The sequence below is a fragment of the Procambarus clarkii genome, chromosome 13, assembly GCF_040958095.1.
Source record: "Procambarus clarkii isolate CNS0578487 chromosome 13, FALCON_Pclarkii_2.0, whole genome shotgun sequence".
Taxonomy (NCBI): Eukaryota; Metazoa; Arthropoda; class Malacostraca; order Decapoda; family Cambaridae; genus Procambarus; species Procambarus clarkii.
Window position 1 is genome coordinate 22,448,618 of NC_091162.1, and position 26,927 is coordinate 22,475,544.

At 43.1% G+C, this 26,927-nt stretch overlaps 1 protein-coding gene across 7 annotated transcripts in view; it reads right to left on the reverse strand.

The window, feature by feature from the left end:
* The window catches only part of LOC123757088 (transcription factor 20), a 219,914-nt gene that overhangs the window by 131,811 nt on the left and 61,176 nt on the right, over positions 1-26,927 (reverse strand). For 3 of the 7 annotated variants that reach the window (XM_069323786.1, XM_045740472.2, XM_069323784.1), the window contains exon 5: positions 3,681-3,746. The exons of 3 other annotated variants lie outside the window; for them this stretch is intronic. In XM_069323786.1, coding sequence (XP_069179887.1) covers positions 3,681-3,746 — 66 coding nt within the window. Of the gene's footprint in view, positions 1-3,140; positions 3,179-3,680; positions 3,747-26,927 lie in introns of all 7 variants that reach the window. One more of the 7 variants, XR_011228387.1, reaches the window with a different exon arrangement.

A 26,927-nucleotide genomic window follows, 5' to 3' on the forward strand; every position in this document is an offset into this window, starting at 1 on the left:
TAGCGACAATCCTGTACAATTTCGGTAGCGACAATCCTGTACAATTTCGGTAGCGACAATCCTGTACAATTTCGGTAGCGACAATCCTGTACAATTTCGATAGCGACAATCCTGTACAATTACGGTAGCAACAATCCTGTACAATTTCGGTAGCGAAAATCCTGCACAATTACAGTAGCGACAATCCTGCACAATTACAGTAGCGACAATAATGCACAATTACAGTAGCGACAATCCTGTACAATTACAGTAGCGACAATCCTGTACAATTTCAGTAGCGACAATCTTATACAATTACGGTAGCGACAATCCTGTATAATTATGGTAGCGACAATCTTGTACAATTACGGTAGCGACAATCCTGTACAATTACAGTAGCGACAATCCTGTACAATTATGGTAGCGACAATCCTGTATAATTACGGTAGCGACAATCCTGTACAATTACAGTAGCGACAATCCTGTACAATTACAGTAGTGACAATCCTTTACAATTTCAGTAGTGACAATCCCGTATAAAATCAGTAGTGACAATCCCGTATAAATACAGCATTGACAATCCCGTATAAAATCAGTAGTGACAATCCCGTATAAAATCAGTAGTGACAATCCCGTATAAAATCAGTAGTGACAATCCCGTATAAATACAGCATTGACAATCCCGTATAAAATCAGTAGTGACAATCCCGTATAAATACAGTAGTGACAATCCCGTATAAATACGGCATTGACAATCCCGTATAAATACAGCATTGACAATCCCGTATAAATACAGCATTGACAATCCCGTATAAATACAGCATTGACAATCCCGTATAAATACAGCATTGACAATCCCGTATAAATACAGCATTGACAATCCCGTATAAATACAGCATTGACAATCCCGTATAAATACAGCATTGACAATCCCGTATAAATACAGCATTGACAATCCCGTATAAATACAGCATTGACAATCCCGTATAAATACAGCATTGACAATCCCGTATAAATACAGCATTGACAATCCCATATAAATACAGCATTGACAATCCCGTATAAATACAGCATTGACAATCCCGTATAAATACAGCATTGACAATCCCGTATAAATACAGCATTGACAATCCCGTATAAATACAGCGTTGACAATCCCGTATAAATAGAGCGTTGACAATCCCGTATAAAATCAGTAGTGACAATCCCGTATAAATACAGCATTGACAATCCCGTATAAAATCAGTAGTGACAATCCCGTATAAATACGGTATTGACAATCCCGTATAAATACGGCATTGACAATCCCGTATAAATACAGCATTGACAATCCCGTATAAATACAGCATTGACAATCCCGTATAAATACAGCATTGACAATCCCGTATAAATACAGCATTGACAATCCCGTATAAATACAGCATTGACAATCCCGTATAAATACAGCATTGACAATCCCGTATAAATACAGCATTGACAATCCCGTATAAATACAGCATTGACAATCCCGTATAAATACAGCATTGACAATCCCGTATAAATACAGCATTGACAATCCCGTATAAATACAGCATTGACAATCCCGTATAAATACAGCATTGACAATCCCGTATAAATACAGCATTGACAATCCCGTATAAATACAGCGTTGACAATCCCGTATAAATAGAGCATTGACAATCCTGTATAAATACAGCATTGACAATCCCGTATAAATACAGCATTGAAAATTCCATATAAATACAGAACTAATAATTCTGCATATTGAAAATTCTTTATGAATATTGAAAACATTAAAAATATTGAAAATTCAATATAAACACTGAAAAAGCTGTATACAGCATTGAAAATTCCATATAACTATTGAAAAATTCATCTAAATATTGAAAATTCCATATGCAAATTTAAAACATTACTTAGTTCCCACTCTAAAAGCATACCCATTCATACTACTCTTCAACAGTGCACTACCTCAACATTCCTCCCGTTTCCCTCTGTAACATGTAAAAAAAAAAAAAAAAAAAAAACTTGTTGAATCTTCAAAACGTTCAACTCTACAAAATCGTCAGTGGTAAACAAATAGTGCAGGTATTGCCTTTATGTAATCCACAGCAGTTTACACATTTTACCTTCATTGTATTGTATTACAAGTATTTTGTGCTTCACTTTAAATCCACAATCTGGGTAATCTGCCTGGGTAATCAGGCAAGCCAAACTTCACACAAGGCTGGACCACACACTTAAAAACAGACCCTGAATTTCTACACACGTTGCTTGAATTACATATTACTGCACAATAATGGCTGCTCTCGCCTTTGCCAAGCCTATACATAAAACGTCTACGTGTTCACATCCTGGCACTTGTTTAGTGGAGTAATACTAAAATTAACTTTACCATTCCTGAGCTCTAAATATCTGGCTTCACCTGTAATTTACATCCTGATATGCCTCATCAGCAGAACCCTTGTGCCAACTGCAGAGCCTTAGTTCTTCCTACTATCTATCTATCATGGCCTTTAAGTGTCATGCTACATCCCGAGGAAAGCTCTTCAGGGAACAATAATGATATTTTTATATACGTGTGGAAAAATGTCCTCGTACATTGATGAAATTCTTGTATCTTGCTGCAAATGGCAACCTAGTCATCATTCCCACAGGAAACATTTGCTAAAAAATTTTGCAGTTATGTGAATTTTGAAATTTATGTTTAATTATCTCAATTTAGTCGTTAAAGTTTTACAAGGTGGCCAGCTTTCATCTCATCCCTGTGCCCATTAACCAGTAAACTTAGCATCCTGATATGAAACAAAACATTAGTACATGCAGCATTCATATGCAACATTTCTTATTTTGTAACAATATTGCATTAGACAAGTACAGAAAGATCAAACAAAAATAGGGATGTGGCAACATTGATATACCAGTACTGTAATACTCATCAAGCCACATTCATTCTTGTGGATCATATGAATAAATATTTAGGCAAGCAACCAAAACATTGCGTAGACATTCACTATCGGGAATCAAACCTCAGCACCACTGCTAGACTGACCTACACAACGAAGCTAACAATAGCAACAAATTCGTTAAAAAATTTTTAGGTAGTGAACATGTGTCAACAACAGCCTCTCCTATAAGACAAGTAACACACTACTAGTCACCTCTTTGTGAATGATGAGCATCTTGTGATCACCATCACCTAGAAGGAACAATGACAATGATTTGTAATATTCCTGTGTACTCTTCAAGTTACATAGGGTAAGATTCATAAATCATATCACATTATACAGTACAGAAAGCCTAGAAGTATTTAACATGAATAAAACACAGAGTAAGCTTAACAGGGTACATCTTCACATAACATTTAACAAATTCAAGTAAAGACGCTTCCCCCCGTCCCACAAAGTCAACTTGACAACAGTCACAATCTACGGGATGCACGCTAATAATACTATACATAACATGCTTTTAGTACAAATTATTAATACTGTAATATTATTACCAGCAAAGACACTTTACTCAAATGTTAATCCATGCATCATATAAGGAATACACATCACTTACATAAAAAAATTATAATAGTGGTGCTATGGTCATACGGCACACTTAAGGAATAACTATCAAGCCCCAAAAGATACAGCACTCAGGCATTTCATATGGGAGCTACACATGCACTGTCCCACAACCAAGATTACCCTTACCAGCATCCGAGCCGGGGTGGCTGCAGGAACAAACCTCCACGGCGGGGACGATCCTCCGAGTTCCAACTGGTCAAAAGACAGCCCACATATAAACAAACAAACATGCTACACCTGAATAACCTACCTCACAACCATTCATAGTAAGACCTGTACTCCAGAGCAACTGCCACAACTTGATGCCTTGCAACAGGATTCTTGCATTAGCAGTGGCAGTTTGCATTAGATCTAGTACAAGCCTTAATCTGCACAGCCATGTGGAACATCCTATCTCATTCAATTACTCATTGCAGTAATGGCCAATATCTCTGCTGTGATAAATACAGAAAGAGAATGGTACTGTACTAATAAGGACACTAATACAGTAATGCTGTCTCTATATTTTGTGTTATTGAACGGGATTACAAAGTTCCACACATACAGCCAAATAGTTGGTCACTGATCGGCAAGCTTTAAAATTAGTCAGAACTCACAAGGCATTTACTTTATATAAAATGGAGAGAGATCTATTAATTGTTAGTATTGCAACTTTCACAATACAGTGCAGCATTATCATCAATAGCCTAATTGTGAAAGACATGAATATACTGCAATCACCTTCAGTTAGTCTAAGTTTAGGTATACTACCTTATAGTATTAACAAGGAAACTCACACATGATACAAGATAATCAACTAAGTAACCTTCACCACACACTGATATTTCTTTGTGTCAAGTCCTCAGAAAATTAGTTAATGGTTTGACTGGAAATTATTACCAAAGAAAAGATCTTACATAGACAACCCCCTAACAAAATAAACAAAAAATTCTGACAATAAATGAAAATGAGAAAGCATGAGTCATGAAAAGAGCAACACACCAGGGCCATCTTGAGGATACCTGTCAATATATATAACCAGTATACCCAATGAAGGTGCTCCATCCATAATGCTTCACTAGCTTAAATGACTCCACACCACCTCTTGCGTCTATTATGTAAAGTTATCAGTAACATGTAACACTAACCATATTTAGTAATGCTAGGCAAAGTCAAAAGTTTCCATCAACTATAGTAGTTTTTTTTTTAACTTGGAGTTATAAATTTTGCCACAATGCAAGTATAAAAGTCAGAAAATTGCCTAGAATATGTTTTGGTATATCTAATTATAACTTTGCTATTTTGAACTTATAGTACTAGGCTTTTTTACATTAAGTATACAGGAAAGTATTTACGGTATTGTATGTACTGTAGATACTTATTAAACCACTTTCAAATTTCAAGACAGAGTAACAGTTCTAAATAAATAAATACAAATAATACCATCAACACATGTACATATTGCAACCCGTTCTCGCAAATTTAATAAGTCAATATTGACTTATTAAATATGTGCATAGGTGACATACTTAACATAATAGATACCCTTAAAAAGATTCATAGAAAACACCGACCTTACCTAACCTACTTAGTATGTTAAGATAAGCATCTTATTGCTTCGTAATTACAATTATTACCTAACCTATAATAGGTATAGGTTAAGTAATAATTGTAATTACGAAGCAATAAGATGCTTATCTTAAGATACTAACAAGGTTAGGTAAGGTCGGTGTTTTCTATGAATCTTTTTAAGGGTATTTATTATGTTTAGTATATCACCTATGCACGTAGTTAATAAATCAATATTGACTTCACGAATTTGCGAGAACGGGTTGACATATTGCTGTTATAGTTTTGTACTTAACACAAGACTTGTTGGTCAGAGAACTTTACATACTGGTTTATAATTGTCTAGCTGCAATAAGAAATGAGGATAGCAGCTTGTGCTCCTAAAACTAAACTTCCCATGGTTACCATCAATTTATATACAACACCAAAACACAACCTAATAAAAGCAGCAAAACACACACACAGCAGAATGAGGGTGTGGAGCCTAAGCAAGTAATGAGGACGACTAAATGTCACCAGACACCGGCTCGTGACGACTCGTTTTCTCATAATGAAGGAAGTGAATATGGCTGGTGACAATGAGACAGGAGGGAACCTGAACATGGATGGCAAGAGCCTTTCACTTGGATCTGTGGATCCTACAGCAAAATAACTTTCAATTTCTGATTGCCCTTGATCCCACAGTAATGACTGCTCGATTGACTCGCTGATGAATAATTTCTCTGGCACAGGTCACTGGCACCAAATACATATGTCTAAACACAATTTTAGGTTTACAGTCTCAGCTCAATTCCCAGACAGAACCTCTGGAGTTTATCCACCTCCTCTATGTCAAAACTCTTTGTCTCGTATACGTTGGTCAGAAAGGTGCAGCCTAGCTAGGAGTATGTCCACTTGGTGGACATACTCAAATGTCTACCAAGTCATCAGAGCACAAAATCACCTACCACATAGATCAAGCACCGAATGTAATGAAATGCCTTTTTCAGAGGTTTTGGTAGCTCCGAGAGTCTCTGGTACTACTACAGACATTCACGAAACCATCGGGCCTCTGAACTTGTACAGGCCTACTGAACACCAAGACCAGAAACTGGAATATTCAGAGTCAAGGGAAATATGTGGATATGAAATCAGCCAGAATCCAAGTAAAACCACCCAGAAAGTACACAGCAAAACCACCAAATATCTTGATTAATAAGAAAGATGAAAAAGTTTTTTTGGCCCATACCAACAAACTATGCTCTAGTTCTAGTACACCATCAGGCAACAGCTAAGGTACCTACCTACCTGACCACTTGTTGAAGATTCCAGGGGGATCAATGTCCACACGGCATGGTTGCTGGTCTGATCAGGCTGTTTGAAGCAGCTGCTCGCAACCTGACGTACAAGTCACAGCCTGGTTCATTGGGTATTCTTTCAAGGTGCTTGTAGAGTTTTTTTTGAGCACCAAGAGGTTTTCCAATTATGCCCCGTACGTGTAGGGGAAGGCGTGTTGAAAAGTTTTGGGCCTTTGATATTGATCGGGTTCACCCTCAGCATGTCTATTGCCCCCCTTGGATTTTTAGTGGAGGCTATTTTGCACATCCTATCATGTCTTCTGGTCTCATGTGGTGCTATTTGTGTGTGTGCAGGTTTGGAACCAGGCCAAGTATTCTTCAAGTGTAAATTATTATGTATCTCTCCCATCTGTGCACTAGGAAATACAGATTTAAAATTTTTGACAGTCCCAATAATTTAGATTTTTAGTAAGTGGATTCTAGTGTTAAAGAATCTTTCCACACTCTCCAGGTCAGCAATTTCTTCAGTTTTGAATAGGGCTGTTAGTGTGCAACTATATTCCAATCTAGAGAGCACTAATATCTTAAAAAGTATCATCATTAGCATGGCATCTCTTGTTTGAAAGATTCTTGTTATCTAACATGTCATTTTTCTTGCAGCTGCGACTGCAACTTTTCTTCTTTAAAAATAAGGTCTTTTGACATTATTACTCCTAAATCTTTTACCCTGCATTTTTTTCAATAGTGTAGTTTGCCTGTTTTTAATGTGGTGGTTTTATTTTTTCCATAGTGCAGTGCAGTAATTGGAACTTATCCTCATTAAACGTGATTTTCTGTGGCACATTGAAAAAGACTTTATTACCATCAGATTGGAGGTTAGCTGTGTCATCTATGTTGTCTACTCTCATGAAAACTCTAGTGTCATCTCCAAATGATGATACAGTACTACAGTTTGAACCCTTGTCTATGTCTAATATGAGGATAAGGAAAAGTACCGGAGCAAACACTGATCTTTTCTGACTGATGGGGGATGATCTTTTCACAGTGGATGATCCAGATTATACTTTGTTGGCTTATGATGGGAATATACAATTAAAAATAACTCCTATTACACAAAGACCAAAATTGTGTTACATAGTGTAATCTAATAATTTTAATACAATGAACTTCAGAAATTTCCAGCAACAGGTCTGGCATGAGGGTTCAGGTCTCAAGCCTTATACCGACACTGTAGCAAGTGAAAGTGCAACCTGTCCTTATCAACGAACGACTAAATATTCATTGATCAATCATCCAAAACAGCTCATCTAGCTTTAAGACGAGCCGAGAGAAGAGAAACTAACAAGACAATTGGACTGGGGCCCGATGGCTGAGTGGACAGCACTCGAGATTTGTAGTCCTGAGGTTCTGGGTTCGATCCACAGTGGAGGCGGAAACAAATGGGCAGTTTTTCACCCTGATGCTCCTGTTCATCTAGCAGTAAATAGGTACCTGGGAGTTAAGACAGTTGCTACGGGCTGCTTTCTGGGGGATGTGCAACAAAAAGAAGGCCTGGTCAAGGACCGGGCCGCGGGGATGCCAAGCCCCGAAATCGTCTCGAGATAACCTCTCGAGAAGATAACCCCTTAAAAATTAGCTCTGGTAAGGAAGAGGAAAATATAAGCCAATGCCAGAGAAGATAACCCTGAAGTACAGTTGGGATAAAGCATAAACACCCATGAAGCATAAAAATAAAAAAATGCCAAGCATAGCTCTCTCCCCACAGGAAAATAAAATTTACAAGGAATATGGCACCTAAGAAAAAAATAATGTTAGTCCTTGCAGTAGTGACGTTAGTGTAGTAGTTATGCGTGTGGTACCAGACACTCAACTGAGGAAGGCAGGCAGGCTTTACCCTTGAGTACCCTGAGTTACCACCTGGTGCTGCATTTGAACACACTTTCTTCACACTGGAATAATGATCCTCTCATTTCCAACTTCTCTCTTTAAATCAAGATACTGCACATAATTTGTTTTACTTAACCTTTACTTTAAGTGAGTTTACTAGATGTTGGACCAATGTACGAGGGCAGATAAATAGCAATTGCCATTCAATCCAAATAAGTAATGAAATGGGTAAGGGAGATAGGAGACCTGCATTTAACTCCACGTGGGGAAGGAAATATTAAGAAACCCGGGAGTAGACATAAACCCAATATTAACTCCATTAGCTAATGTGAAGATAACATTAGCAGCATATGGGAAGGTAGCAAACATAAGAACATAATTTATGAATCTGAACAAGGACCAGGTTGAGTGCCGGACCAACCGGGCTGTGGTGGGTATGTGGGCCTGCGGGCCGCTCCAAGCAACAGCCTGGTGGACCAAACTCTCACAAGTCAAGCCTGGCCTCGGGCCGGGCTTGGGGAGTAGAAGAACTCCCAGAACCCCATCAACCAGGTATCAACCAGGTAAGGAGGCTTTCACGTTTAAACACACTGCCTATATGAGAACATTACTCGAGTATGCACCTCCAGCCTGGAACCCACACCTTGTGATTCATAAACGAAAACTTGAGAAAGTTCAGAGGTTGGCAACTAGATTACATCAGAATTGAGAGGCCTCAGCTATGAGAAGAGGCTGAGAGAGAACTCGACCTCACAGTTTTACAGGAGAGAAAAAACAGAGGGGATATGATAACTACATACAAAATCTTGATTTTGAAAATTGATAAAATTGAAAAAAGAAGCCTAGTTAAATTAAAGAGGTAGGAGAGACAAACATCAGTGGAAGCATCAGTGCAACCAAGTGAGAGATGTGAGGAAGTTGTCATTCCCTGTATAGGTGGTCAGCAAGTGGAATGCATTGAATAAAGAGACTGTTGAAGCCAATTAAGTGATAATGACTTAAGGCAATAACATCTACGACTTAAGTAAGTAAGTAATTATCAAAAGAAGGCACCAAACCGGGAAGGCTATGTAGCACCATCAAATACGCAAAATAATCAGAGGGCGCTAAATATCACCAAGGATGCCAATACGAGAACAAAAACGCATAAGGCGAACGATATCAAAAGTATCCGAGTCACCAAGAATTCTATCGAGGGACAGGTGACCGCGAGGGGCGGTCGGAAAGCAAGACACACGCTCGTCCTGGAAGTCAGGACATTCAAGAAGGACATGCACGACCGTAAGAGGGACAATGCAACTAGGACAATAAGGAGCAGGGCGGCGCTCCATCAAGTGACCATGGGTTAAGCGAGTATGGCCAATACGCAACCTCGCCAGAGCTGTTTCCCACCGCCGGTTACGGTGGAAGGAGGACGGCCACGAGGAAACACAACATTTAAGAGTACGTAGCTTGTTACCAGTAACAGACAACCAAGAAGCCTGCCAACGGGTAAGGACTGAGGAATGGATAACCGGGTAAAAGTCGGAATACGGAATGCCTTTACGAGAGATGGGACAAGAGCGGACAGCTTCCTTAGCGGCAGCATCCGCACGCTCATTTAAAGACACGCCAATATGGCTGGGAACCCAACAAAACTCAACCGACTTAAATTTACTGTGAACGAGAAACAGCCAATGCTGGATCTCGACAACTACCGGATGAACTGGATTAAAGCACCCGAGAGCCATGAGGGCACTACGAGAGTCAACAACAACCACAAAGGAAGACTGACAACGAGAAAGCAGGAGACGAAGAGCATAGAGAATAGCATAAAGTTCCGCTGTAAAGATGCTAGTCTCCGGAGGCAAGCGACACATATAAGTGCGATCAGGAAAAACAACAGAGTAGCCAACACCGTCCGCTGACTTAGACCCATCGGTGAAGACAGAAACGGAGCGGGAGTGAGAAGAAAAGTGCTCGAGGAAAAGGCGTTTTAGAACTGTAGGAGGGGTAAAAGCTTTAGTGATACGAGTCAAGGATGTACAAAACCGCGGAAGAGGGACCCTCCACGGGGGCAAAGAAGGAACAACACGAGGAGAAACATCAGAAATACGAACGGAAAGAGAATCCTGTAGGCGAGATAACCGGACAGAAAGAGGGAGGTGGTGAAGAGGAACAGGAACCGCAGGAGGGGTAAAAGTTAAAGCACGACAGAGGCGAGAGGAAGGATGTTGCAAGGACCGCGCAAGATAGCGAAGACAGTAGCGATCACGGCGGTCCTGGAGAGACAGGAAGCCAGTGTCAACATACAAGCTAAGGACGGGAGTCGAACGAAAGGCACCAGAACTGAGGCGCAACCCAGTATGGTGCAAAGCATCAAGACGGCGAAGAGTAGAAGGAGAAGCAGACGAGTAAGCAGGGCAACCATAATCGAGCTTAGACAGGACGAGAGAGGAATGTAAAGCAAGGAGAGTGCGCCTATCTGCCCCCTAAGAAGTATGGGACAAGACCCGAAGGAGGGTAAGGGACTTAGAGCACTCAACACGGAGGTAAGAGATATGGGGAGACCAAGACAAACGAGTGTCAAGGAATAACCCCAAAAGCTTCGCGGAATCTTTGTATTCAAGGGGATGACCATAAAGTGACAAAGAGGGACGAAGAACAACCCGTTTCCGCGTAAAAGTCATGGCACAAGTCTTAGAAGTAGAGAACTTGAAGCCATGACCTGTGGCCCAAGACGACACGGCATCAATCGCAAGTTGAAGCCGGCGTTGAAGGAGAGGCGAATCAACACCCTGACAACAAAGGGTAAGATCATCGACATAGAGAGCGGAGAAGACACCAGAAGGAAGAGAGGAAAGAAGACCATTGAGGGCAACCAGAAAAAGAGTAGTGCTCAGAACACTACCCTGGGGCACACCTTTGTATTGCTGAAAAGAGGGAGAGAGAGCGGTACCAAGGCGCACCCGAAAGGAACGACGAGAGAGGAAGCTGCGGAGAAAGAGAGGGAGATGACCACGAAGGCCAAAAGAATGAAGTTGAGATAGGATATGATAACGCCAAGTGGTGTCGTAAGCCTTTTCTAGGTCAAAAAGGACGGCAACAACGGAGGTCTTCGCAGCAAAAGCAGTACGAATATAGACCTCCAAGTTCACCAGGACATCTGTCGTGCTGCGGCACTTGCGGAAACCAAATTGAGAAGGGGAGAGGAGGTGATGGTGTTCCAGGAACCACATCAGACGAACGTTAACCATACGTTCAAAGAGTTTGCAGACACAACTTGTGAGAGCAATAGGGCGAAAGTCCTTAGGGGAAGTACCCAGAGACCCCGGTTTGCGAACAGGGAGGACAACGGCATCGAGCCAGTCCTCAGGGACTGACGACGACTCCCAGATCCGATTATACAGACTCAGTAAATACTGAGACGTGCTCGGAGGGAGATGGCGAAGCATCTCATAATGAATACCATCGGAGCCCGCCGCCGTAGAACCGCAGAGGGCCAGGGCAGAACGAAGTTCAGAGAGAGAGAAGGGATCATTATAGGGAAGCTGAAGATGAGTGCAGAAATCTAAAGGACGAGACTCAAGGACAGGTTTACGAAGAAGGAAAGATTGGGGAAGATGAAGACCAGAGCTAACAGAAGAAAAGTGGGAACCCAGTTCGGAAGCGACCTGCAACGGGTCCGCCACAAGAGTATCATGGAGGTGAAGGACCGGGGAAACATCGGGAACGAACTTACCCGCTATCTTGCGGATACGCTTCCAGATCTGGGCCAGAGGGGTTTCGGACGTAATTGTCGAGACATAAGATGCCCAACATTCACGTTTAGCCGTACGGATGGCCCTACGGGCCACCGCACTCGCTTTCCGAAAGAAAAGAAAAGAATCGGGCGTCTGCCTACGGCGGTGCTTCTTCCAGGCTGCACGCTTACAGCGGACAGCCCGAGCACAGTCCGCATTCCACCAGGGAACGCACTTCCGTGGACCCCGAGAGGAAGAGCGAGGAATAGAGCGGAGGGCAGCGTCGAAGATAGTGTCATGAAAAAGGAGGAGAGCGCGAGAGAGGGGCAGAAGGGAGAGGTCAGAGAGAGTAGCACTGAGGGAAAATAGGGTCCAGTCCGCCTTAGCAAACTGCCACCTAGGGAAAGAGAGGGAAGGGCGAAAAGAGAAAAAGGAAACAAGGATGGGGAAATGATCACTTCCATGGAGGTCATCAAGAACCTGCCATGTGAAATCTAAGTAAAGAGAAGAAGAGCAGAGAGAAAGATCAAGACAAGAAAGGGTGCGAGTTCGAGAGTCCAAATGAGTGGGCTCACCAGAATTCAGAAGAGACAGGGAAGAAGAGAGGAGAAACGGCTCAAGGAGGCGACCCCGGGTATTCGTCAGAACGTCACCCCAAAGAGAATGACGACAATTGAAGTCACCCAGCAGGAGCACAGGCTCCGGCAAGGAGTCTAGGAGGTGTTTCAAATCAGGAAGAGAGAGCGGGACACTCGGGGGGAGATAAATGGAACAAACTGTGTACCATTTCCCCACAAAGATACGAGCAGCAGAACAATGGAGAGGCGAAGGAAAAAGTAAAGGAACAAAGGGAACATCAGCCCGAATCAAGAGAGCAGAAGAATTAGAAGCCCCAGCAATGGCTGGGGGGGGGGAGAGAAAGGAATAGCCACGAAAACGACCAGGACGAGCACCAAGCATCGGCTCCTGGAGACAGACACAAAGGGGCGAAAACCGCGAAACCAGAAGTTGGAGTTCGAGGAAATTGGCGTAATAACCTCGAACGTTCCATTGAAGAATGGACAACGACGAGAAGAGAAAGGACAAAAACAGAGAACAAGGAAGAAACAAAGGCGAAAGACCAACAGAGCACGTTAAAGAATATCAGGGTCGGGATCAGGGTCAGCAAAGTCAGGGTTAGGGGGCATGGGTAAACTGAGCAAAGACGGAGGGAAGGAAACGGGAGAACAGATCAGAGGTGGGCGGGCAGGGTCCGGAGGAGGAGGAGGAGGAGGAGGAGGAGGAGGAGGAGACAACGGAGAGGAGCAGTCAAGGACAGCAGCAGGAAGAGGGGGAGTAGAAAGAGAGGAGCGCACCCCAGCAAGAGCAGCAACCGAAAGGGAAGCAGGGGCCAAAGAAACCTCCATAGCAGGAACAGGGGGCGCAAGCACTGAAACGGGAGGGGAAGGAGCAACAGAGCCAGAAGGAGGAGCTGAGGAAGAAAGCGAAGCCTTCTTACCCGCCGGGGAAGAGGAAGGAGAGGAGCCAGGCTTACGCTTCTGACTTAAAGAGACCGGTGTCCCAGCAACTACGTACCGGGCAACGGATTCCAGTGTCTCAACAGGAGAAGCCGAACGAGAGCACACACGACGGCCGTTAGGAGAGCGATGGACATCCGCCCGCACCGACAGGCGGCGGGGAGAGCCGATAGATGGAGGAAGAGGATGGGAAGGAGGATCGGAGGGGGACGAGGAAGAAGACACAGAAGACACGACAGACCGGGTAGAAGGAAGGGGAACCCCAGACAGAGGACCAGGAGGAGGATCCTTCGGGAGAGAACCCAAAGGGACAGAGGAGGGGGCAGTGGGCGCATCAGGGTCCAAGGCCTGGAAACGGTTGCGAGTCTGAGGAAGGCGGGAAGGACGAGGAGAGGAAGAGCGCAACACGCGAGCATAAGAGATATTAGCATAAGGCGGGAGCCGGCGAACCTGGCGCCTCGCCTCAGGAAAAGATAAACGCTCCCGGTGCTTCAAGTTGAGGACGGCTGCCTCAAGCTTGTAATGGACACACGCACGGGAGAAGGTAGGATGGGCCTCACCGCAGTTGAGGCAACGAGCCTGGGGAGAAGCGCACTCCGACTTAGAGTGACCTTCGCCACCACACAAAGGACAGAGAGAGACAGTCCCGGAGCAGCGGAGGGCACCATGCCCAAACCTCCAGCACTTGTTGCAGAGCCGAGGAGAAGGAATGTACTCCTGGACAGAGCACCTGGCACCAGCAAGAATGACAGAGGGTGGAAGGGTCCTACCATCAAAGGTAATCTTCACAACCCGGAGGGGTTGACGGCGACTACCACGAGGGGGACGAGTAAACGTGTCCACCTGGAGAATAGAATGGCCCTGGGCAGCGAGGATATGTCGAATATCGTCGTGGCAGTCGCGTAGGTCCCGAACACCGGTCGCAACATGGGGCGGGAGCAAAATAGTGCCAACACTGGCATTCAACTGAACGTTCTTCGAGACCCGAACGGGGGTCTCGCCAAGGCAGGATAAGGCAGCCAAGCGGGAAGCAGCATCCTGAGAAGGAGCAGCAACGACACGTGTACCGAGACGAGTGGGGTTGAAAGTAATGGAGGCATCCACGGAATCAATGAGATGTCGATGGAGGGAGAAATCGTCAGGAGGCGCAGAATCAAGAGGGAGATCAAAATATTTGGCCCACGAAGCGGGACCAAACAAGGCTTGATAGGTAGCAGAACTGGAAGGAATCGAGCGAGGGCGGCCGTGACGAAGACGGCGGTGAGAACCCCCAGAGAGAGAGGGGTTAAAAGGCGCAGTAGTTACAACTAGAGAAGGAGCCACGCCAGGGGACGAGGTAGTCACCACTGGGGGCTTGGGGCTCGACCCAACCACAGAGGAGGGAAGGGAGCCAGGGGAAGGAGTCAGAGAGGCCAAAGGAGGAGCAAGGACGGGGCCCAATGCAGCGGAGGCTACAGAGCCCGGTCTTCCAATACGGACCGACTCGGGGGCTTGGTCGCCCACCCCACGAGCCTGAGAAGGGAAGCCAGAAGCAGCCGAAACAGGGGTTTTCATCGTGACGAAAAGAAAAATTCACTCACGAATGTGCCCCCACACCCACCATGGAGCCACAATTAGAGGCAGGACACCCAACAAGAAGCAATCGCCGATCTTGTCGGGGCCTCCTAGGGGTGCGTCGTGAGTATACGCCCCACAAACGCCACCTTAAGAAACCGACAGTCCGTCGAGATCGGGTTCAGTGACGAAGTGGGGATTGACAATAAAAGGTTCCCCTCGCTCTCGACGTCGGGTACTGCAGTTCTACAGGTGCATGAGTATGCCTCCTCAAGCACCCGGGCGTCAAAATAGAAGAAGTCCATGGAAGAACCAGAACGAGCAAAAGGTCGGCAGGAAACGGCAAGCAGATAGGAGAAGAGGGGGGAGAAAAACGAAACAGAAGGAAAAGGAAAAGGTGCCCAGCAGAATTGGAGAGGACGGCAGCAGGAGCACAAGGCTAGAAAAGGACTGAGGACTGTCCGAAGGAGCATCACACTCCGGCAGCCGCCCACGAAGCCCCCACACGGCGACAACGAGCTGAGCGGGGAGGGGGATCTACGACTTAAGTGACAATGTGAAAAGTTGAGGAATTTAATTAGGGCATCAGGTATTAAGGGCTAGGAGGCAGGGCATAGAGAGCTAAAACTCACTCCCCCGTAGTCACTGATTAAGCAAGCACTAGATTCTGGTCTTGGTGTTTGGCAAGCCTGTGCAAGTAAAGAGGACTGTTGCGTTTCCCAGAACCAATGCAATGGAAAGCTAGTTGGGCCAATCGTCAAGAGAGTGGTCCAAGGATGACCGACAAATACAAACAAAATATAATTTAGAAGTTTCTTATTTAATATAATAAATATATGCTAATGAGTTGCTAGATGTTTTACACATGAATATAATTACTGTACTTTGAATTAGCACCACAGGAGCATCGAACTAAGAAAGAATATTATAGTAATCGTTGACAAGAACTTCAATCAAACTACTTTATCAGCTCACTTTCAGAGTGAACCCTCTTAAGTGCAACTACACAGCAATTTCACAAAAAGTCAATAAATACATGGCAAAAATTTAAAATGGTTCAATCATATAAGGACACTGAGAAAGGTATCCTCAGTCTCATTTGTTGGAATATTTTGTGATAAAAAATAGAAAAACCACATATTCCCTCTTCCTCTCTCAGCACCCACAAGGTCTTCTTCCACATGAACACACACACACACACACACACACACATAAAGGATGTGTGTGTGTTCAGGAATCTGTACATCAGTTGACTGACAGTTGAGAGGCGGGACCAAAGAGCCAGAGCTCAACCCCGCAAGCACAATTAGGCGAGTACACACAGTAATGCTAAACAACAGTAGAGAACACAAAATGTTGTATCATGCATCAGTTATGAGTACATCACTTAATACATAAATATTTAAGAACGTCATCTACAGATGCCCAGACAATTGCTTCAAAAACACGTGCCCGTGGTCGGGAAATACTGCCACCTGCTGACGACTTTATCACACATCACCCCCCCCCCCTAGCGTGTGTTGGGGTATGATTTTTTTTACCACCAATTATTGTTTTTAATCACAAAATGTTCAAACAATGGAGATTGAGGATACCTTTCTCACTGCCCTTATACGATTGAGTCATTCTCTATTTAACACAAGCTCCAGCAGCAGTACAGCCAAGCATGCTAGTTTAGGTAACATTTCCTTTCACATGATGCCTCTATTCATCTAGCAGTACAATAAAGAGGTACCCAGGAGTTAGGCAACTGTTGTGGCTGCATTCTGGAAAAGGTCAGTCATTGGACTAGAGAAACTCACATAAGCCTAACAGGCTTCTCCAACCATAGAAAAACCTACATAGTGAATATATACACAAGAACATAATCATAAAAACATTAATGCTAGACTGATGTATTGCGATCATTGTGCTACAAATAAAAACGGTGTACAACAAGTCTAAACTTGTTAAACCTGAAAAAGAGTAGAAACATTTTGTAGCCGTTTGGCGCTCATGGCTAGTGATCGACGTAGTTCTTTCTTTGGTGCTGGTCTAACTCGTGCTTTGGTGACATTTTATACGTATGTTCTTCTAGAACATTCTATTTTGAACACTTGCTACAAAAATGAAATACGTACATCGAAAATTAAGGTCAGGACAGTGAAAAGAGTACTGTATACACTTTTCAGCGTTCCTGCTCAATCGCCCGAAACGCTGCGCGCACAAGGGGCAAATTTTTTTCTCGATTGCTGGGAGCACAAAAGTGTTACAATGTAATTATAATACATGTAATTATTATAAATGTTGTGTTTTACTCTTCTCAATTGAACTTGAAACGTACAATTGAATTTGTTCGAGAATTCGCGAGAAACGCACCACATGGTTTGCTCGTTAATCGAGCGCAAGCTCATCACTCAAGACAAATTGTCCACAAGTGACTCTTTTGTTATCTCAAATTCTGAAATGCTCGTCACTCGAAGTTCCTCTGAACATAAATAAGGTAAAAATGAAATATAGGATATAAGATGCAATGAGACCACCTCATGCAAGGAACGCACCATGTAAGGGATCTGGGAATAACGATGTCAGATGACCCAACGTTTAGTAAGTGTAACGTGGCAAATATCACATCTTGATGGTTTATGAAACCCTTCAAATCCAGGGGTTCCACTAAATGCTCTTACTTCACAAGCACCAGTGCTTTTCTCTCGGTACTTGCTTTCACATTCTGAAATATATATGTATACACATTCAAAGATCATGTATGATTTGGTCAAAGTGAGTGAGTGAGTGAGTGAGTGAGTGAGTGAGTGAGTGAGCGAGTGAATTTTACACTCACTCACTCACGAGTAATAATAATAATTTAATGTCAGGGGACATTTAGCCAGAGTGTATTCATACACGTTATGCTTATATTGAGGTCCCCCAGGATTCGTGCCCAGGATTCTGTCCTGCCCAGGATTAAAACTCGGAATTCTCAATTGAGAGTCTAGCACTGTCTTTATGTCTCTCCTCATTTCCCTGCAGTTGTTTCTTGCTTGTATGTAGTGCTGCTAAGTTTCAGGGTTTGACTCCTTCCTATATAGAACCCATTTTCTTCTCTGGCCCTCTCACGGCCCTCTCACAATTTCTGTGGAACCAGTCATGTTATCTGGTTCTGCATTTCTGTTTCAGTAATAATTTTTTTGTGCCTCCATCCTATATTTCTCCCATAATTTGGCATACATCTCATTTACTTCCTTCCCTAATGCCGTCTTTCCAATCTAATTAAATAATTTGCTAGTTCCCCAAAGTTTCCTCTTCTGAAACCAAGCGTTCCTCAGCCTGCATGCACATGTGCGCCTCAGCTAGTACGAGTGTGTATTTGCAATTTGTGTCTACAGGATCGAGCTATTAATTCCTGGACCGCACATTTTTAACTATCACTTCTCTACTGTATTCACTCCAGATTTATTTTTTCACTATCATCTTTTGGATGGCATGTGTCTATCTTGGATTTCTTGGGTCTTTAACTTGGATTGCATGGGTCTGTATCTCGGCCTGTGTCTGGTGAGGGTTTGTAGCTTAAGCCTAATCGTGTCTCCAAATTAACATGCTCTTATCATATTAATTAACCTAGGGGTCAGCAGCCACAAGATGTCAACACGTTCATTAAAGGCTAGGATATATATAGTCTCCACTAGGGCACCAACACATTAATCAGGACAGACGCCGATGGACGGAGGGACACACGCGCATACTCGAATTCAAAAGGTGACACCCCTAGGCTTAACACTTACATCAGAGGAGCTCCAGCATATTTCAACAATCCTAAGTACAGTATTGTAGTACAGGTTGATGATAGTGAGTGGTGTCCCAGGGAACATAAAGGTATGGTGCTTTTGAAAAATAGGCGAGATAACAGGAATGTGCTAATGAACTAAACTAAACTGCTAAGGGAAGTGAAAAAATTGGATGAGAAAAAGTTCCCCTAGTGTTCCAGTGCAGAGAAGAACATTCAAGATAGCTGCTGGCAGGAGGAAAAACAAAACAGAGCTAGATTTTGGGGGATTCAATGAAGAAAGCATTGATATAAGCAGTCTACATAACAAGTTGGTAAAATTAGATACTATAATGAACTCTCATTTAGATATAATCAGTAAATTGAAAGAAAGTAATGACCATTTGTGTTGCAAAGTTTTATGTCTTGAGGGTGTAGTTTAAGACTTGTGCAAGGACAAGAATCAATTGGAAACAAATTACAAAGCCATGGAAGAGGAAAATAAACTCTTAAAAATAGCTTTGGAAGAAGTTAAAGCAAATTTAAACACAAATGACTATAATGGGTTAGGTAAGTAAATTCAACAGGAGAAACAGCTTTTATCAGCACAGATGGAGGAAGTTACACAGGGAATAGAAGAGTGCAAGAAGGATACGCAACTCACCTATGCACAAGTGGCCAAGGAGAAAAAAAAAATTAAGAAGCAGTAAAGGAAGCCAAACACTGCAGCAACCAAGATAAAACAAACATTAGGTTGGAAGTGAGAAAGAAATTGGCATCTAACCCGAAGTTGATGCAAAACACAGTGATCGGAGTAAGTCCCTGATCATTTTTTGTTGCAAAGAAAAGGAGATAACATCTAGGTCAGAAAGAGTTGTAGAAGAAGCGAAAGTAGTAGATAAAATTGTTGGTCTCGTGGAAGGTCTTACTACCATAGAGAATGTGTGCTCTATGGATAGCATAGATAGGATAGGATGAACAGAATAATAGGCAGGTACAGTACATAAAAGGCAAAGATCTACCTTTGAGGATCACACTAAACGGTGCCAAACAGATGGAAGAAGTACTAAGGAATGCTAGAAAATTACAAAGTGACGAGGATGGGAAAGTGTGGTCGTTAAGACAAGATCTTACAAGAGAAGACAGAGAAGCTGAAACTAAACCTTGTACTCGTAGAGGCAAAACGTCTAAATGAGAGCAGAAACGAAGAAGAAATAAGTCCTTTTTCTACAAAGTTATAGGGGTAGGCAGGCCAGTAAAATGGTACAAAAAGGCAAACCAACAAAATTGCTAGATAAAGAGGTAGTGAAAAATAAGGAGAGGGGGAACATATTCCTGAAATAAGTATACACCAATGTAGATGGAATGAGAGATCGAAGATACTGGAGTTAAGTGATGTAATACAGCTGCAGACACCAGACAATGTTGCACTCACGGAGACAAAACTTAAGATGTTATTTTAAATGAGGTCATATTCCCAAAGGGCTACTCAATTTTGAGATGGGACAGAAAAATTAGGAAAAGCGGTGGCGTTGCTGTGCTGGTGAAAGAACACCAGAAGGTGAATGAAATAATGATTGCCAATCCACAAAAAGTTGACGTAATAGCACTAGAGATCTGCCTTGAGGATGATAAACTAATGATCATAAATGCATATAGTCCACCGTCAAGCAACACATGGCCAAAGGAGGAGCTAGATAGTAAACGAGAAGGTCTTATTTGTCTAATGTCTCGCTATAATGAGAGACATTATAGCGAGAACGAATAAAGATAGATCACGACTGTTGATAGTCGGGGACTTCAACTTGAAATCCATACACTGGGAAGCATATGAAGCCAGAACAGAGAATTTTTAAACCTGTAGATTTGTAGACCTCATCCTGGAAACATTCTCGACATATCAACATGTTAAACAAGCTACGAGGATGAGGGAAGGGGACGTTCCCTCCATGCTAGATTTGATATTTACCAGGAAGGAGGAAGAGGTATTTGATACTCCGTACCTTCCTTCCTCGGGTAGAAGTGACCATGTCTTTCTGGGAATAAAGTATGCAATGCATTGTAATCTGGAAGAAAATAAGGAGGTTGAAGCAGTTGAAAAACCTGACTTCAGGAGAGGACATTATGGCAACCTTAGAAATTTTTTTAGTGAGTATAATTGGACACACTTGTTGCTAGGCAAGGAAGTAAATGAGATTTATGTCAAGTTTTGTGAAATATATAATAAAGGCACAAAAAATTTATATCAAAACAGAGATGCAGAACTAGGAAACAGGATAGGTTTAACAGAAATTGCGAGAGGGCCAGAGACCAAAAAAAAAAAAAAAAATGGAATCTATACAGGAAGAGGCCAAACCCCCAAACATACCAGCGATACAAAGATGTGAGAAAGAATTACACGGCAGTGAGGAGAGAGGCAGAAAGAAATTTTTAAAAAGGGATTGCAGACAAATGTAAAACAGAACCAGGTCTACTCTATAAATTCATAAACAACAAATTGCAGGTAAAGGATAATATTCACAGGTTGAAAATGGGAAATAGGTTCACGGAAAATGAAAAGGAAATGTGTGAAACATTAAACGAAAAGTTCCAAAGTGTGTTTGTACAAAATGAAATCTTCAGAGAACCAGACACAATAAAAATTCCAGAGAACATAGAGCACAGAGGTGTCTAGAGACGAAGGGGAAAGAATGCTCAAATAGCTAAGTAAGAACAAAGCAGTTGGTCCAGATGGAGTTTCACCATGGGTTCTGAGAGAATGTGCACCTGAGCTCAGCATTCCACTTCAACTGATTTTTCAGGCATCCCTGTTTACAGGAGTGTAGCTGATGTGTGAAAAAGGCTAACATAGTTCCAATCTACAAAAGTGGCAGTAGGGGGAGACTCCCTTAATTATAGACCTGTATCATTGACAATTGTCATAGTCAAAATACTGGAAAAAATAATTAAAACTAAATGGGTAGAACACCTGGAGAAAAACAATATAATATCAGACAGGCAGTATGGTTTTCGATCTGGAAGATTCTGCATAACGAACTTACTCAGTTTCTATGATCGAGCCACAGAGTTCTCTCTTGAACACCCTCACAGTGTTCAAGAGAGAACTTGACAAGCACCTTCAAACGAGACCTGATCAACCAGGCTGTGATTCATACGTCAGCCTGTGAGGAGCCGCGTCCAACAGCCTGGTTGACCAGGCCGGCCACGAGGAGGCCTGGTCGACGACCGGGCCGCAGGGACGCTAACCCCTGAAAACACCTCAAGGTAACCTCAAGGTACAAGTCTCTCTCTACCTTCCCAACTGTGCTGGTTCTCTACTTCTCTTGGAAAATCTCCTCCAAGTATCTCGCAGCTTCAGTCCGAGACAAGACTAACATTGGCAGTGCGTTTTTGGATTTGTCATACAAGATTACAGCTCCTATCATATACAATATTCAGCAGATCTTGGCACTATCTTCAGGGAAACGAAACTACTATATGTGTCTTCACTTTGGACTTTCTCCCACAAACTAGTACAGTACAAATAGTTAAAACTCCAATATGCACCATTTAATTTCTTGAAATAAATTTTCTATTCATTGTTTAAATTGCTAAATATATTTCATATGCACAGATTATAACCTGACAAATTTGTCACCCACACTTCCGTGGAAATAAACATTCCATTCAGCTAGTCTGTACGAGTCTTGAACCGCGAACCCCATGCGGGAGAGGCCGTCGCTCTATCAACTGGGCTATGAGTAGTCTTAAAAAGGAACAATTCCAGTATGGCAGCATCCTGCTGCCAAACTGGAAATTTTTGACAATTTATATGACGAGGGTCAGTAGTTCCTCCGAGCTTCAGTAGTACTCGGGGAAAGTCGAAAATTCCAGTTTGGCAGCAGGATGCTGCTTCTGGAAACTTTCCTTTTTAAGACTACTCATAGCCGAGTCGATAGAGCGTGGGCCTCACATGTATGGGGTCCACAGTTCAAGACCATACAGCCCAGGTGAATGAAATAATCTGACTTTTTTTTTATTATTTATTTATTTATTTTTTTTATATACAATACATTAAATTTCTAACCTCCATGGCAATATTATTCAACTGCTGTACCCTCCAACACGAGGGATGAAAATGGATTCAGCAAGACAAGACTGCTCAGGGGTAGAAGAAACAGGATCAAAATTAATGTGAAACATCTAATACCCCTGAATCCCCCACCCACAGCTAAGCCCAAGAAGAAGAGGACCAATGGCCCCCAGGGGGTGACAGATGTAAACACAAGTAACCCTGGGTGTGTGTGGGGGGGATGGGAGTCTGGATAGCATCCCAGCAACTGCTAAAATATACAATTATTGCAATGATTGTTTTGCCCTAAGTCAAAACTGACCACCAAACTGATTCAGCACAGTCCCACTAAACCTCCCATCTTACCCCTATCCCCCACCAAAGGAGTGTGTTGACCACAAGGAACCGTAGCCCCCTGGATCAACTCAGCTTCCAGATGAAGGATAATGGGGAGTATTCAGGTTACCATGCACGATACATGGGTGGCATGGTGCCACAGTGGACAGCTTGGTCTGACTCCTCTCCTTCAGCCAGAAGAGGGACTTCATAAGCCACACTCAACTGCCCTCCAGATCATCAGAGTAGCTCAAGCCCCCCCGCCACGTCAAGGCGCTGTCCATGGGAGGGAACTGAATGTAACAAGGAAGTTTAAGTATACTATTAAAAAAACAAGGACATCAACAGAGAAAAGGTCATAAACGACCTAGACCAGATAGACCAAGCTCAACATGATGCCAAATTTATCCACGACAAATCAAGAGTTACAAAAAATTGTATGAATGAGTTTAATTGTAATGTATGTTTAACTATTGTTTTGTTTTGTTCCTTGGTTGCAAGTGTTATTTTCTATTTGCTTATGCCTCCAAAGTATAGAAAATGGTTATTATTCCCCTCAAACTCTGATCTTTGCCTCGGACAGCTTAGGGTAGTTGTCTTGAAGGTTACATAAAGGCTGCCGACTCCTTGCCCAGAACCGTGACAATACGTCACATCTATAAAAAAAAGGAGCTGGAAGCCTTAAAGTGACCAACATGACATCTTCCCCCAAGTAGTCTAAGGCAATGGTCAAAACAAAGTTTGATGGGAATAATAGCCATTTTCTATACTTTAGGGACCTGAGAAATTAGAAAATAACACTAGCCAGAGATAAAAAACTGTGTTACAAAGTGTTACTTATAGTAAATATCATACAGACAACATGACATGATAAATCAAATGTTAAAAATAATAAATCGTCTTTTTCTGGTGGCTCATTAAGTAATTCACCGAGATATAGTACTGGGGCTACTCAGCATTATGCCAGCACACCAAGCCTCCGAGATCCACCCGAGCCTACAGGGAGCGAGGGCAAGAATCTGGACTGTTCTACGAAATGAGGGAAGCTTGGGGATCAAAGATAAAAAAAAAATAAATCCCCCACTAAAGTACAAGTACATCAAAACAAGCAACTGGTTGAAAGAAAAAGAGTCCCGAGGGAAAACACTTAAAAAAAAAAAAAAAAATGCTGTGGGGTAGTTAAACACCCCACAACAATGTGGGGGTGTTGACTGGCTCAAGGTGGCAGCCCAGGTCATCTGGGGTCCCCACCAGGTACCTCATTCATGAACTGCCTGAACAGAAACTCTTCAACTCCCTCATGGCAGAAGGGAAATGGTGGATATGGTATGCTAATGAGTGGCCACATCAACTTCCCAAAGCTAACTCACAATTGTGCCTAAACAAAGGAAGGCCTCCTTTTCTGAACGAGAAAAACAAAAACAAATTAATAAAGAAAAGCTGGACTTGGGTTACTCCATGGGAGAAGATGGCAGGAAAGAAGGGCTCAGAGCCAAAGAATATCAGCGCCCTGCCAAACACCCAAGTACCACAAGCATAACGAGGCCATCCACTAAGTAGCAATAAGCAAACACCTGGTTGGATCAAAAGAAACCCCAAGAACACACATTTGCTGTAGCTATCAAAGCTCAAGACTGTTTATGTATTTAACCATCAAAGCTCAATACAGTATAAGTAAAGGCAAAAAGCAGAGCCCTGTCTGTATAAGGCTGAGAGCAGAGCCCTGCAAGAGATGGATATGTCAAAATGCTATCCAAATAGCTGCAAACATCCAGCCTGCAATGACCACATGCCATAGGTAAGGTGCCCACTTTCTCTGACCGATGTAGTGACAACTAGAGATGAACCCCAGATGAAATCCAACATGTCCTTGAAAAGCTAGAGCATCAGAGGAGAGTACCATAGGACTGAACTTGGAAAAGGAACAGAATAGACACGAACTAGAGGGTAAACCACTCAGGTAAAGTTCAAGCTGTAAAAGCAGCCAATCCTCCTAAGTTTTCCAGTGTCTAGAAACTGTCACACTAAAGTTCCCTATCCTAACCTACCAGAAGACCCAAAACAGAAAATAGGACAGTATATCAATATCACGAGCCACTACCATATTCTAGTACGACAATTTTTGCTCTTAGATAAGAGTATACGTCAAAATGAGACATTTTATTTGGTGGACGGGCTGGCAAATGGCTGCTCAATTTCCCAATGGGAAGCCAAGGCCATTCCAGCCCCAGCCAGTAGCACAACTGGACCGAACATGGCAGAGGAGAAAAGGCCCTCCTGATTTCCCAGACAAAGTCTTGGCCAAGTTAACTAGAATACCAAATGACAAAGCCCAAACCAGCCATTTGTAAATGTAGGCCAGAACGTGAATCTCTAAGAAGTACTGTATGTCAAAAGACCACTCAAGTCAGTCTAGTGAAGATTCTAGGAGCCCCACTGCCCCTAACCCTGAATGTCATCCTGAAACAAACCAGCAGGGAAGCCAGGAGCCAGGGAATAACCCGATAACCCACATCAGCCTTCAACTTTGAAAACCTGGATTGTACCTGAAAATGTGTCAAGAGAAGGCATAAACCACCACTGCATACAGGCATACAGCTGACCCCCCAGACTATCTTGAGGTTATCACTGAGATGATTTCGGGGCTTTAGTGTCCCCGTGCAAACTACCGGCCAGCACAACCACCGGGCTTTGCACATGAACTGCAACACATACACCACCCAGGGTGAGGCCCCCAGGGGCTGACTCCCAAATCTTCTCAAGAGAAAACAACACAGACAGGAGCAGTGCCAGTGGCAATCAGAGAATGCAACTCCAGCAACTTATATCCAAAGCAAACAAGTGATCAAGGCACACACAGCAGGTTGACATAAAAAACAAGCCCCCTTCCCCCACCCCACCACACACACACACCAGTCCAAGGGATTGCCAAAATGTAACTGAAAAGCTAGCACCCTTAGAGCTGGGAAGAACCAGAAGGACCCTGAGCCATGGGCACACCAGGTGTGGTACCTGGCTTTGGAGGCCTCTAGGTAGGTAGTTTGGGGAGATGGAGGAAACTCCTTCCCAGAAACATGTATATAAAGTTGTAAAGAGACACACACAACAGCCCCAGTGCAGAGCAAAGTCCAAAACGGACAGTTAATATTTTGTTGAAATTTGAAGCCTAAAGAGCATCTAGGTACTAGGTGGTTATCTTGAGATGATTTCAGGGCTTAGCGTCCAGGCCTCCTTTTTGTTACACATTCCCCAGGAAGCAACCCATAGCAGCTGTAACTCCCAGGTACCTATTTACTGCTAGGTGAACACATCAGGACGAAAGAATCTCTGCCCATTTGTTTCCGCCTACGCCAGGGATCGAACCCAGAACCTTAGAACTACAAAACCTGAGCGCTATCCACTCGGCCGCCAGGCCTCTAAAGGTGGTGACAGCACCAGGCACGTGATTGACAAGAGTGGATGGCTGAGGCCCACAGGTCATCATGGTCACCACTTGATGGCAAGCAAGTGATGCTAACTAGCAATCAGTCCTAGATGTCAAATGTGTACATAATTCATGTCAGGGTTACAAATGTTGTTCATGCAGCTGTTTTGGTGCTTTCTATCTTTCTGGTGGATTTTCACTTTGGTTCCATGGCGATCTTGTACCTCCAGACTCTCTCATGCCTCTCTTGAAGGGACCAGATTCTGGTCCTGGTGGGTAGCTCAAGGAGCCACTGAGGGACCCTCCTGTAAAAAC